The sequence below is a fragment of the Erythrolamprus reginae genome, chromosome 6 (genome assembly GCF_031021105.1).
Source record: "Erythrolamprus reginae isolate rEryReg1 chromosome 6, rEryReg1.hap1, whole genome shotgun sequence".
Lineage (NCBI taxonomy): Eukaryota > Metazoa > Chordata > Lepidosauria > Squamata > Dipsadidae > Erythrolamprus > Erythrolamprus reginae.
Window position 1 is genome coordinate 85,976,074 of NC_091955.1, and position 14,929 is coordinate 85,991,002.

Below are 14,929 nucleotides of genomic sequence, written 5' to 3' on the forward strand. Positions count from 1 at the left end.
ACCGGTACCAATTCTGTAATGTCCATTTTTTAGCCTCTTTCCAACCCAATACCACTACTGCTTGAGAGCTTTCCAGTGCTGCAGTTTTTATTTCTTTAAAATCTCTCAGATCTCTTTGTTTAACTAACACCGCTATTTCTTTTGTAATTATCCACTTCATGTTTAACATCTTATTTATTTCATTCTGCAAGAGTTAGAGAGATGAGAAGGAAAATTTTACATAAATGGTATTACACACCAGCACAACTTGCACACTTCCAGAGGAAAGGGAAAGGTAATTGTTGGCACGGGTGTCAAAAGAAAGGAGGTTTTATGCATATGTTCTGGGAGTGTGATAAAGTTCAGAAATTCTGGAAGGAAGTACAAGGAATTTGTCTTGGTGCATCTTGGTGCATCTTGGTGCAAATCTTGCTCCTTAGGCAATCTTCTCATTTTACTCAAAATATTTCCCGACAAAGAAATATAGTCCCTCACACACAACTTCAGGTACAAGTTTTAAATGTCTATAAGTCTTTTCTTCCACATCATTGTACTTCCTTCCTTCCTTCCAAATAATAGGCAAGCCTATTTAAAACATGCTGCATAGTTTCCTTATGGCCTCTGTCTTGCAAATGTCCCCATTAGCCAACCTCATAAAGTCTCCTTGTATGAAGCAGGCGGTAATGCCAGCATTTAAGAATTTAAAGGTTAATATCAAAGGGCAAACTATTTTGAGGATAGGAAAGAAGAAGAGCATTCTAAAAGCATGCCTTTGAAAAAAAACCTGATGCCAGCTTTTCCCCTGATACCTGTTTCTTATTTAGTATAGAAATATACAGTTTCTAGGTAATAAAGAGCACCCTTTTCTTCTTTTTTTGAATGCTAGAAAATATAAAGAGCAAAACAGTTCACCTGATATATTAAAATAATTTGAGATTTTACTGAATTTTTATTTTTATTTCAAAGCTGCTGTTCTTTATGGGCACATTATTCAAAGATAATTAGCTATTATGCTCAACGTAAATCCCATTAATTTCAATGAAGTTAATTATGATTATCTTAACCTAAATACTATTATCCATGATTTCTACAATAAAGTTGTTCAGGAAGACAGAAGACTGATTAATTTTTTTAAAACGTATTTTATATACTACTTTTCATATTCTGAACAATGTAATAGGTTTTGGAATGTTTTGGGGAAACAGTTTAAATAAAGAAGCTGACATTTCTTTCACATATTTTCTCTTTCCTTCCTTCCTTCTTCTTTAAAGTTTAATGAAAGTGAGACCTACATTTAACAGATTCTAAACATTTATTCTAGCCAGCCTTAATTGCCTCTGATTGGAATATTTTTGCTATATACAGAAATTTGAAAAAGAATAATAAAATCAAGTTTTAAAAAGATAACACAGACTTCCAGCTAATACTTTAAGGGTTATTTTTCATCTTAAAGAAGGATCCTGTAAAGCTTTGATTTCTCCAAGTACTGTCACTAAGAAATCAAATGCAGGTAGTTCTTGAGTTACAACCATAATGAGGGTTGCCTGTTATGGTTGAAAGTCATGACAGTCATAAACCAGATCATCCATGTGACAGACCTGATTTTTTTTCAGAGCTGATTAAACAAATGCCACAGTTATTAAGCAAACTGGTATGGGGCTGGTTTTGCTGAAAATCAGAAGTAAATGCTGTGGCGGCTAGCAGAAGCTCAAATCCAGGTCATGAGTAAGCCCTAGTGTTCTGTCGAGCTTTCTGATAGAATCTTCCCAAAAATGCACAGATACAATTTCAGACACACCCACGTTTGAAAATTCAAAACAATGTTCTTTATACCGAAAATGCAAATAAACAGAGCACTCTTTTTGTATAGCAAAGAGCACTTGTCTCCAAACAAATTGGTAATTTGTACAAGTCCCTTATCAGTTCTGTGATACTTAGCTTGCAGCTGTGGGGCAATTCACAGTCCTTCTTCTTTCACAAAGTGAAACACACTTTACTCTGGTTTAGTTTCAAAGCGGGGAAAAATCAGCTCACAAAGGTCGAAGTCAGCAAAGCAGTCATGAAACACAATGATCAGATAATCCTCCACAATGGCCAAACCCACAGGCTGCTCTTTATAGCAGCCTCACTAATTACCACAGCCCCACCCAACCACAGGTGGCCTCATTTTCTTTGATAATAATCTCTCAGTTGTTGTTGCCTATGCATTGCTCTCCGCATGCATGGCTGTATCATTAACTCTTGTTGTGAATCCAAGGAGGAGCTAGATAATTGATCTCCTTCTGAGATGTCTGCCACACTCTCCTCCTCCCTGTCACTCATGTCTTCTTGGTCAGAGGAGCCTTCATCAGCAGATTCCACCGGGGGGGGCAAAACAGGCCTGCAGCATGTGGATGTCTCCCCCACATCCACAGTCCTTGCGGCAGGAGCTGGGCCAGAGCTAACCACAACACCTAGTAGGTTCAGTCTAATTTTGAATGATTACCAAGTGAATGGTCATAAGGCAAAAGCCACCTCTACAAAGAAGGATAATTTTTAATAAAAAGAACTATGGGCAGTGGTGGGCTACAAGCCAGAGTGCTAAATTGCACTCGCCGCCGCGTCTCGTAAGTGCTTGCGGGGCTAGTGCGATTTTGCATCTGCACCTGCGGAGGTAGCAAAATTGCGCACGGAACCGCAGGTGCACCCATGTTTTGGCATGTGCAGAAGCAAAAAAACTCGCTGAACCACGGGCATACCAGTGGCTCTGTGTGCGATTTTGCTACCTCCGCAGGTGCAGAAGAAAAATTGCGCTGGCCCCGCTGGCACTTACGAGCCATGGTGATGAGCATGATTTAGCATTCTGGCTAATAGCCCACCGCTGACTATGGGTGATATAATAGCAGTGTTCCAATACTTAAGGGGCTGCCACAAAGAAAATAGGATCAACCTATTCTCTAGAACAGGACAAGAAGCAATGGATGGAAACAGTGAAGGGCTGCCAACATTTTTACTACCGCACTGTGGGCGTGGCTTATGCAGGAGACCCTGCATTTTCTTTCAACATCTTTCAGTGCAAATTGGGTGTTCTGGGGTGCAGCTCCATTTCACTACCCCAATTGGGCAATAAGGAGAGAACAAAATAAGGAGAGGAGTAACTTAGAACAAAGGAAAAATTTCCGGACAGTTAAAACAATTAACCAGTGGAACAGTTGCCTCCAGAAGTTCTGAATACTCCAGACTAGAAGTTTTTAAGAAGATGTTGGATAACCATCTGTCTGAAGTGTAGTGTAGGGTTTCTTGCCTAAGCAGGGGGTTGGATTAGAAGACCTCCAAGGTCCCTTCCAACTCTGTTGTTGTTGCTGCTGCTGCTGCTGTTGTTGTTGTTGTTACTATTATTATTATTATTATGTCAGTACAACACAGGACTGTGTGATGTAGTGGCGAATTATGTTTGCCGATCCCAGTAAAGCGGCCTTTTGCAATTGACAGATGGAGATTTTGTCAATTCCGATGGTTTTCAAATGTCCGCTGAGATCCTTTGGCACTGCGCCCAGCGTGCCAAGTACCACTGGGACCACTTTCACTGGCTTATGCCAGAGTCGTTGCAGCTCGATTTTTAGATCTTCGTATTTCACTAATTTCTCTAGCTGCTTCTCCTCAATTCTGCTGTCTCCTGGGATTGTGATGTCGATGATCCATACTTTCTTTTTCTCCACGATCACAATGTCTGGTGTGTTATGCTTCAGAATTCGGTCAGTCTGAAGTTGGAAGTCCCACAGTAGTTTTGCTTGCTCATTTTCGACCACTTTTTTGGGCTTATGATCCCACCAGTTCTTTGCCACTGGTAAATGGTAGTTCCGGCACAAGTTCCAGTGCATCATCTGTGCCACAGCATAATGTCTATGCTTGTAGTCAGTCTGTGCGATCATTATTATTATTATTATTATTATTATTATTATTATTATTATTATTATTATTATTATTAATTTTGTTTGCTCCAGAATCCTGGTTTCAGCCTCTCTTTCCCCTGACCTTTAGCAGAGAAGAATCCTCCCTACACATACTTTCCTCTTAGTCTCTTCTTTTGGCTCCTCCTGACTTGCTGCTTCCCAGAAGGAAAATGGCAGGAAAGAGACAATTTACAAGGCCTTTAGCTGAATCCAATTATCAGCTAATCCGATCAAGAGATCAGGGCCAAAATAAATTTGTAATAAAAATGAATACAGCATCTCTTCCTTATTCAATTTCTCCTAGGAAGGAGTAACTGGCTAATGTAATCACTTAGTCTATAAAGTTGCCATAATTAGAAAATTGGGATGAGATTATTATAGCCTGGGAAACCCGTGCAAGGCAGAAAGGATTGAAAGATTGCTTGGCTAGCAGTGAGTGGCAAGAGGAGAGGGGCGGCATACAAATCCAATAAATGAATGAATGAATGAATGAACGAACGAACGAAGAAAGAAAGAAAGAAAGAAAGAAAGAAATGAACAAACAAACAAATAAATAAATAAGAAGCATCTCTCTGGAATACCAAGTCCATCAGCGTTCCAAATACAGTATGTGGACTTCAACTCCCAGAATTCCTGATCCAATCATGCTAGCTCAGGAATTCTGGGAGTTGAAGTCCACATGGCATAGAAGAGCCAACTTTGCCTACCCTTGTTCCAGGCTCCTACAGCAGTGTTTTTCAACCAGTGTGCTGCGGCACACTAGTGTGCCGTGAGACATGGTCAGGGGAAATTAAACATGAGTCTCCAGACTACCATTTCTGCCAGAATATCCCTTTTGTGTTCATCGAAACAGGCCCAGGTTTCACACTAAGTGGGTATAAATACATTTAGAAACTATATTATTAACTATATATATATAATATGTACTGTGTTAGAGTGTCATTTTGTGTCATTTGGTTGGTGGTGTGCCCCAGGATTTTGTAAATGTAAAAAATGTGCCGCAGCTCAAAAAAGGTTGAAAATCACTGTCCTACAGGAACGGTCAGGACCGCAGTAGAAAAATTTGGAGCTCCATCCCAGAGCACCCAGTTTGCACTGAAAGATGTTGAAACAAAATGTATATGCCCACAGTGTGGTAGTAAAAACTTTGCTAGCCCATCACTGGCTCCAGGTCATGGTTGTCCCAAAGGTGATTTTTCAGGAAGCAACTGGATTTTCTTAGGGGTTTTTTTAAAAGATGTTTCACTTTTCATCCAAGAAGCTTCTTCAGCTGTAACATCTGAGAAATAAATCAGAGTCCCAACCTTGGCTTTCTTCCAAGTTCCAATTTATTGTCAGAGTCACATTGGTTATGAACTGTAGTCAAACCGGTACTAACTTTTCCTACAGTTCCCCATCTAGGCCAGGCGCGGGTTCTAAATCCCGGGTGCTACCAGTACACCCTCCAGGATCGTCACATGTGAGGGTGTGTCCATCGAACATGCACATGTCTGTCGGCATGAGATTTTGCTTCTGCAAAATCTCGTGCAAGGATGCTCTAGCGCAATGTTTCCCAACCTTGTCAACTTGAAGATATCTGGACTTCAACTCCCAGAATTCCCCAGCCAGTGAATGCTGGCTGGGGAATTCTGGGAGTTGAAGTTCAAATATCTTCAAGTTGCCAAAGTTGGGAAACACTGCTCTAGCCCATAAGATTTTGCTGATTTCTAGTACAGTGGTACCTCTATTATGAACTTAATATCGTTCCGTGACCAGGTTCTTAAGTAGAAAAGTTTGTAAGAAGAAGCAATTTTTCCCATAGGAATCAATGTAAAAGCAAATAATGTGTGCGATTGGGGAAACCACAAGGAGGGTGGAGGCCCTGTTTCCTCCCAGGAGATTCCTAGAGAGGGCCCATGGAGGCTTCTCCCTGCCTTTTCTGGCCCTGTTTCCTCCCAGGAGATTCCTAGAGAGGGCCCATGGAGGCTTCTCCCCATCTTTTTTGGCCCTGTTTCCTCTAAGGAGATTCCTAGAGAGGGCCCATGGAGGCTTCTCCCCACCTTTTTTGGCCCTGTTTCCTCCCAGGAGATTCCTAGAGAGGGCCCATGGAGGCTTCTCCCCACCTTTTTTGGCCCTGTTTCCTCCCAGGAGATTCCTAGAGAGGGCCCATGGAGGCTTCTCCCCACCTTTTCTGGCCCTGTTTCCTCCCAGGAGATTCCTAGAGAGGGCCCATGGAGGCTTCTCCCCACCTTTTTTGGCCCTGTTTCCTCCAAGGAGATTCCTAGAGAGGGCCCATGGAGGCTTCTCCCCACCTTTTTTGGCCCTGTTTCCTCTCAGGAGATTCCTAGAGAGGGCCCATGAAGGCTTCTCCCCACCTTTTTTGGCCCTGTTTCCTCTCAGGAGATTCCTAGAGAGGGCCCATGGAGGCTTCTCCCCACCTTTTTTGGCCCTGTTTTCTCCCAGGAGATTCCTAGAGTTGGCCATGGAGGCTTCTCCCCACCTTTTCTGGCCCTGTTTCCTCCCAGGAGATTCCTAGAGAGGGCCCATGGAGGCTTCTCCCCACCTTTTTTGGCCCTGTTTCCTCCAAGGAGATTCCTAGAGAGGGCCCATGGAGGCTTCTCTCCGCCTTTTCCGGCCCTGTTTCCTCCCAGGAGATTCCCAGAGAGGGCCCATGGAGGCTTCTCCCTGCCTTTTCCGGCCCTGTTTCCCCCCAGGAGATTCCTAGAGAGGCCCCCGGAGGCTTCTCCCTGCCTTTTCCGGCCCTATTTCCCCCCAGGAGATTCCTAGAGAGGGCCCATGGAGGCTTCTCCTCACCTTTTCCGGCCCTGTTTCCTCCCAGGAGATTCCTAGAGAGGGCCCATGGAGGCTTCTCCCAGCCTTTTCCGGCCCTGTTTCCTCCCAGGAGATTCCTAGAGAGGCTTCCCCGGAGGCTTCTCCCTGCCTTTTCCGGTTACAGTTTCGAAGGCTCGGGTTTGTAAGTAGAAAATGGTTCTTGAGAAGTGGCAAAAAAATCTTAAACACCTGATTCTTATCTAGAAAAGTTCATAAGTAAAGGCATTTGTACCACTGTACAGAAGTACCACTGTATCTGAAAAGCACTGTCATTCTTAGGCATTCTCTGGATGTGATTAGAAAAAGAAAAAGGAGAATTTGGTGCCCTTTCAAAAGCACTGAGCACTTTTTGAGCAAGATGGCCATTCTTTTGTCTCCCAGGGCTCAAACTCACACGAAGAGCAACCATCTAGATCAGGGGTCTCCAACATTAGCAACATTGAGACTTGTGGACTTCAACTCCCAGAGCTTTGCTGGCTGAGGAATTCTGGGAGTTGAAGTCCACAAGTCTTAACGTTGTCAAAGTTGGAGACCCATGATCTAGACCACTTGTGGGTAAACTCTGGTACTTTCCTTTATCCAGACAGGTCCAAAAAGCTGATCTTTGCAGCTCTTCGTTCCTTGAGTTAATCATTGACTCCACTTTATTTAATAATAATAATAATAATTTATTGGATTTGTATGCTGCCCCTCTCTGTAGACTCGGGGCGGCTAACAACAATAATAAAAACAACATGTACAATCCAATAGTAAAAACAACTAAAAACCCCTATTATAAAACCAAACATACACACAAACATACCATGCATAACTTGTAATGGCCTAGGGGGAAGAGCTATCTCAACTCCCCCATGCCTGGTGGTATAAATGAACCTTGAGTAGTTTACGAAAGACAGGGAGGGTGGGGGCAGTTCTAATCTCTGGGGGGAGTTGGTTCCAGAGGGCCGGGGCCGCCACAGAGAAGGCTCTTCCCCTGGGGCCCGCCAAACAACATTGTTTAGTCGACCTGGAGAAGGCCAACTTTGTGGGACCTTATCAGCCGCTGGGATTCGTGCGGTAGTAGGCGGTTCCGGAGGTAATCTGGAATCCACATTATTTCATTAGGAATACTTACACATCCAAATAATGTGGATAAAGAAGAATACTTATTCTTCTTTATCCATCAGAAAAACATGGTGAGATAGGGTTGGGTTTAATAAAAGCACCTGACCAAAGATTATGGAGGGTTTGTAATGGCAGGTAACATGGGCAAATACTGCACCTGAACTAAACATTTTCCAAACACGTTAGGTTTGCAACTTCCAGGAATCTCACCCAGTGTAATCCTAGGAGTTACAGTCATAAACATCTGCAAGGTGTCAGGCTGAGAACAGCTGTTTCAATAGATGCACTACTTAACTATTGATTGATTGCGTTGATACCTCATTTTTGCTCTAAGAGCTCAAGATGGTCTTTTATGGGATGTAAACCCATAATAATCTAACCAGGCACGCTGGGCTATAATATGGATTGAGTTCAATCCATATTATAGCTAAGTACAATCTACATATGTCTTCTCTGAATGCTGCAAGTACATTACAGATCTGTGGATGTGTTTTGAGAGTAAAACACAGTTTGTGTCTAATAATAGCATCATGATTGAGCTGCTAGAAAATCCATATTCAGTCACAGAGGCTAAGCTTGCAAATCTGCCTCAATTTGAAGAATTGCATATGATTCAGTTGAATCCTAATCTTCTGACCTGATCCTAATAGTGTTTTATACATTATGGCCTCTTTTACATTTTTAACTTTTATGTATTTTTTTGCAGGGGGGAGTATACATTTTTATTATTTTTCCACACCTTACAGAGATTCAAATTCACATACCTCAAATTAAAGTACAGTACAACATAATATCAAATGCCAAATTCTTAATCCAATTTTCCTAATTATTTATCCAATTTATTCTGGTACATATCATTCATCCTGTGCTACCTCCTTTTCAAATACTATCATCCGGAATTCGGATATTGTTCTTCGCCTTCATTTGAATTCAAAGTATTATAGCTATCTATCATATCTCAAGACCTAATATGGTCACCTAACATCAAAAACATCATTAAAAAAGCACAACAAAGAATGTTCTTTCTGTGCCAGCTCAGGAAGCTCAAACTGCCCAAGGAGCTGCTGATACAGTTCTACAGAGGAATCATGGAGTCTGTCATCTGCACCTCTATAACTGTCTGGTTTGGTGCTGCAACCCAACAGGACCGACACAGACTTCAGAGGACAATCAGAACTGCAGAAAAAGCAGTTGCTGCCAACTTGCCTTCCATTGAGGACCTGTAGACTGCACGAGTCAAAAAGAGGGCGAAGAAAATATTTACTGACCCCTCACATCCTGGACACAAACTGTTTCAACTCCTACCCTCAAAACATCGCTACAGAGCACTGCACACCAAGACAACTAGACACAAGAACAGTTTTTTTCCAAACGCCATCACTCTACAAAACAAATAATTCCCTCAACACTGTCAGACTTTCTACTAAATCTGCACTTCTATTCTACTAGTTTTTCTCATCATTCCTTTCACCCATTTCCTCCCATGTTGACTGTATGACTGTAACTTGTTGCTTATATCCTAAGATTTTTATTAATATTGCTTCTTCATTGCTTATTTGACCCCTATGACAATCATTAAGTGTTGTACCACATGATTCTTGACAAATGTATATTTTATTTTATGTACGTTGAGAGCATATGCACCAAGACAAATTCCTTGTGTGTCCAATCACACTTGGCCAATAAAAATTCTATTCTATTCTATTCTATTCTATTCTATCCTATCTAAATTTCTCTTGGCTGTTTGCTGTTTTTCAAAACTATGCCGCCATGCTTCAGTCCATTTTTTGCATTCTTACTTAACTCATTCCTGTTTTTTAAACGCTCATTTTATCGTAGCTGCCATTAACAGAAGAAATTTCCAAATTTACTTCTCTTTAAATCCCAGGAAGGAAAGAAAAGAAATGCCATTCACATCATGTCTTAATATAATTATAACAATATCAATATACATAGTATATTATGTATTATTTTTATATTCTAATACCTTACATTATACCACCAAGGATCACGGCTCAACAGGCCAACCGAAAGTTTGGAAATGAACTTCCGTTTGGCCCATTCGGATGCTTTTCGCTGTCCCCAGGCTTTAGGAGCCTGGAGGTTTCAATGACACTGTGCGCATATGTGGGGGCAGTGCAGGAGGGTGTTATGCATATGTGCAGGGGAAGGCATGGTTGTAGGCATACAAGCCAAGAAAGATTTGCCATTACTGAAGTAGATAACAACATGTAAAACACAGTCTAGATATGACATAAAATAGCATTAGAAAAACATACGAAGGCTCAGATAAATACTAACCCCCTCTAAGCCTAGAATCACTTCCATGTTTTCAAAGCTTTTTGAAAAGTGATTCACTTCAGAGCCAGGAGGAAAAGTCCAAAGATGCAAGATGACATCCTTTAATTGATGGAATGCATCATCGTTAGTTATTTATTGCAAGAATAAGTCCCTATCAAACACAAGCAACCAGAATCACTCAAGTAGACATTTTATTGTTGATCACTGTGAAGTACAAAAGCCCAGGATCACAGGTTAAGTTCCAATTAAATTGATTTATAGTTCATGCCTCTACACAGAAATTTACTCAACTAATGGTTAGCACTGTTTTGAAGCTAGGTAAAGGTTAATAGAATTCAAGAGGACTTAGAGTCTTAGACCAATTGTGGCAATGCAGAAATTATAAACTGATGACTTGCTTGACTCCCCCTCGGGCTCTCCTACTTCTACAACCACCTACGTTACAAAAATCTCTATTTGTCTTCCCTTGGGAAATTACAGCTATAGATTTAAGGGATTGATTTCCCCCAAACAGATACTGTTGTGGCTAGCTCTGGCCCAGCTCCTGCCCCAAGGAATGTGGATGTGGGGGAGACATCCACATGCTGCAGGCCTGTTTTGCTCCCGGTGGAATCTGCTGATGAAGGCTCCTCTGACCAAGAAGACATGAGTGACAGGGAGGAGGAGAGTGTGGCAGACAGCTCAGAAGGAGATCAATTATCTAGCTCCTCCTTGGATTCAGAACAAGAGTTAATGATACAGCCACGCATGTGGAGAGTGATGCATAGGCAACAACAACTGAGAGATTATTATCAACGAAAATGAGGCCACCTATGGTTGGGTGGGGCTGTGGTCATTAGTGAGGCTGCTATAAAGAGCAGCCTGTGGGTTTGCCCATTGTGGAGGATTATCTGATCGTTATGTTTCATGACTGCTTTCCTGACTTTGACTTTTTGTGTGCTTCAAAGTGTGCAAAGTGTGTTTCATTTTGTGAAAGAAGGACTTCGAATTGTCTCAAAGCTGCAAGCTAAGTATCACAGAACTGATAAGGGACTTGTACAAATTACCAGTTTGTTTGGAGACGAGTGCTCTTTGCTATAACAAAAGAGGGCTTAGTTTAAGTGAATTTTCATTATAAAGAACATTGTTTTGAATTTTCAAACGTGTGTGTGTCTGAAATTTGTACCTGTGAATTTTTGGGAGGATTCTACCAGAGAGCCCGACAGAACAGATACTAAACTGGAGTATACTCCTCTCCTTTAGCTGGTGGTGCCAAGACCAGTCCCAAAACTTTGTAAAGATGGCACTGGATTTCAATATCATTTTCTGGATGTCTCGAGTCACTCTTTCTCTTTTCATTTTACCTCTCTTTCAAAGAACCTCTACCTGTAACCAACATTTCCATCTACGATTATAAACCATCACCTGAAACAGAAGTATTATTTGACATCCAATATCCAGAGAAGTATAATGTTTTCACTCGGGTGAATATAAGTTACTGGGAAGGAAGCGAGTATCGGACAATGTTATATAAAGGTGGGTGAAAATTAAAATCAAGACAAATTGCACACCAGAGCAATTCAGGATATGTGTGTGTTGTGGTGTATATGTTCAAACAATCTTTTCTTTCTTTATTTAAAACTTTAAAAAGTTTTATAAACTTTTAAAAAAACATAAAATAAAATACAAAGAAGACATACTAAATGAAACAAAGACATAAATATATACATACATTTTTACTTTTAAAATTATTCTACGGTACATATATCAACTATTATTTTATGCTTATTTACTATCTTTACTAAAGAATCCTTTCATCTACATTTATTTATTGGGGCTTTTAAAACTATCTTTGAGGGCATGAATTTTTGAGGGAGAAATTCTTTGACAAGGTATAACATCTTCACAACCTGTGTCAAACAACAAATAGTCCTTGACCGACAGCTGTAATTGAGATCAGAAATATGGTTACAGATCATACCAGTTGTTAAGTATGACTATGATTAATTTAATTATCATATTTGTGGTAAAGCAAACACGGTGGCCATTCAGTTATGTGGAACTATCATAGAGAAACTAGCTCAAAGTTATCCTGATAAGGGTGGATTTGATCCTGGGTCTTCTAGTCCAGGTTCATCACCTTTACCACTGCATTTAAAAATTTGGCTGTTTTCCAAGCTTTGGGGTACTATAAATGTGTTAAGGGTCTCTTGTTCCTTGGCTTTATTGGTAACTGGTTGACTATCTCAGCTGTATATTTATTTTGGAAGTTTTAATTGTTTTTTAAAGTCGTTTTTTATAGTTTTAGAAGGGCAGCTATAAAATTGATCGGATGGATGGATGGATGGATGGATGGATGGATGGATGGATGGATGGATGGAGGGACGGGTGGGTGGGTGAGTGAGTGAGTGAGTGAGTGAGTGAGTGAGTTAGTTAGTTAGTTAGTTAGTGCATGAATGAATGAATGAATGAATGAATGAATGAATGAATGAATGAATGAATGAATGAATGAATGATCAGTGGTGGGATTCGTAAGTGAATTGGTAGGGAACGTAAGTGAATCCCACTTCTGACATATACTGCTCAAAAAAATCAAGGGAACACATAAACAACAGAATATAACTCCAAGTAAATCAAACTTCTGTGAAATCAAACTGTCCACTTAGGAAGCAATACTGATTGACAATCAATTTCATTTTGTTGTCAGCACATTCAACTTTGTACAGAACAAAGTACAGTATTCAATGAGAACATTTCATTCATTCAGATCTAGGATATGTTCTTTGAGCATTCCTTTTATTATTATTTTTGAGATGCATATATATACATCTTTTGATTGATTTGCAATGAGTTAGCCAAATTTTTCTACCTCCCAGTTATTAATAACAACAATTAAGATGCTTAAAGAACAGAACTAGAGATGAACATTTATAATGAAAAGACTGAATGCACCCAGAATTTTCTGTTTTATATTTTGAAAGGTTTGGGCTTGTTTTAAACAAAAAAAGAAAGTAAACCCCGAAGCATAAGGTTTATCTCTTCCTGGCAGAAGCAACTTGACAATCCGTTTTACATGTTTGACTTATTTATACTCTGGGAAATATGTCCCTTAGCTAGTTGGCTTTGAAGAGCCTTTTTCATGCAGATCATGTCAAGAAGATTATATCATCTCCTCTTTGAAATATTTGTTATCTCTCAGTTCACGTTGCCAGTTGTAACAATTGTGCCAGGTTTCAAATTTGGTTTCTTTGGCTTGAGCTTCTAAGTACTTATGACAACCAGGAAAAGAGAAGCGAGAGAAGAGCGGAAAAGATTCCAATGTTCTAATAGTTTAGATTCTTATTTAAATCTTCATGACAGTGACAAGCAGTCTTCATCAGGACTGTGAATTTGAAAGAGCGAATTTAATATGTAGCATTTCTTTACCGCTCCACAGATTTCTTTAAGGGCAAAACGGTTTTCAATCACTGGCTGCCTGGAATATGTTACAGCAATATCACATTTCAGCTGGTATCTGAAGCCACATTCAATAAAACCACGTTGGTGGAATACAGTGGGGTTAAGCATGAACCTAAGAAGCATCGGACAGGTAATGGGATTTTGTGTCTCTATGATTATTAATTTTCCCCAACCTGGCACAGACTGCTAATCTAGACCTTCAAAAAAGCATCTACTTTTTATAATACCGCAAATGATTTAGCTTTACTAGCTAAGTGGTCAAAGCAATGGAAACTGCAGTTTAATGTTTCCAAATGTAAAATAATACACTTGGCCAAAAGGAATCCTCAGTCTGAGTATTGTATTGGCAGTTCTGTGTTAACAAAAACTTCAGAAGAGAAGGATTTGGGGGTATAGTGATTTCTGACAGTCTCAAAATGGGTGATCAGCACAGTCAGGTGGTAGGGAAAGCAAGTAGGATGCTTGGCTGCATAGCTAGATGTATAACAAGCAGGAAAAGGGAGATTGTGATCCCGCTGTATAGAGCGCTGGTGAGACCACATTTGGAATACTGTGTTCAGTTCTGAAGACCTCACCTACAAAACTATATTGATAAAATTGAACGGGTCCAAAGACGGGCTACAAAAATGGTGGAAGGTCTTAAGCATAAAATTTACCAGGAAAGATTTAATGAACTCAATCTGTATAGTCTGGAGGACAGAAGGGAAAGGGGGAACATAATTGAAACATTTAAATATGTTAAAGGGTTAAATAAGGTTCAGGAGGGAAGTGTTTTTAATAGGAAAGCAAACACAAGAACAAGGTGGCACAATCTGAAGTTAGTTGGGGGAAAAGATTAGAAGTAACGTGAGAAAGTATTATTTTATTGAAAGAGTAGTAGATGCTTGGAACAAACTTCCAGCAGACGTGGTTGGTAAATCTTCAGTAACTGAATTTAAACATGCCTGGGATAAACATATATCCATCCTAAGATAAAATACAGGAAATAGTATAAGGGCAGACTAGATGGACCATGAGGTCTTTTTCTGCCATCTATCTTCTATGTTTCTATTTTCTCTTCTCTTTAAAACAAAAAAACTCAACAGACCAACAAAGTCTGTTGAGTTTCTATGTATTTCTTGTCAGATCTGTTTCTTGACCTCCCCCTTCCCAAAGGGCTGCCAGATAGGCTATTAGCCCACAGATGCGGCAGATGCTCCTTGAGCAATACAAATTCAGGAATCGTTTGATCTATTTCCAGCCTGCTAACTGTTACACTGTACTTTCTGACAAGAACATCTCCCAATGGTCAGTCTGGGAGAGATGATTCAATTTTAGCAACCCTCTCATGAAGGACATATTTCAAGGAAGACAAAATGCTACTC

General features: G+C 40.3%; 1 protein-coding gene across 4 annotated transcripts in view; it reads left to right on the top strand.

Moving 5' to 3' along the window:
* The window catches only part of PTPRO (protein tyrosine phosphatase receptor type O), a 164,349-nt gene that overhangs the window by 84,088 nt on the left and 65,332 nt on the right, over positions 1-14,929 (top strand). For all 4 annotated transcript variants that reach the window (XM_070754277.1, XM_070754278.1, XM_070754275.1 and 1 more), the window contains exons 3-4: positions 11,484-11,642; positions 13,543-13,695. In XM_070754277.1, coding sequence (XP_070610378.1) covers positions 11,484-11,642; positions 13,543-13,695 — 312 coding nt within the window. The remainder of the gene's footprint in view (positions 1-11,483; positions 11,643-13,542; positions 13,696-14,929) is intronic.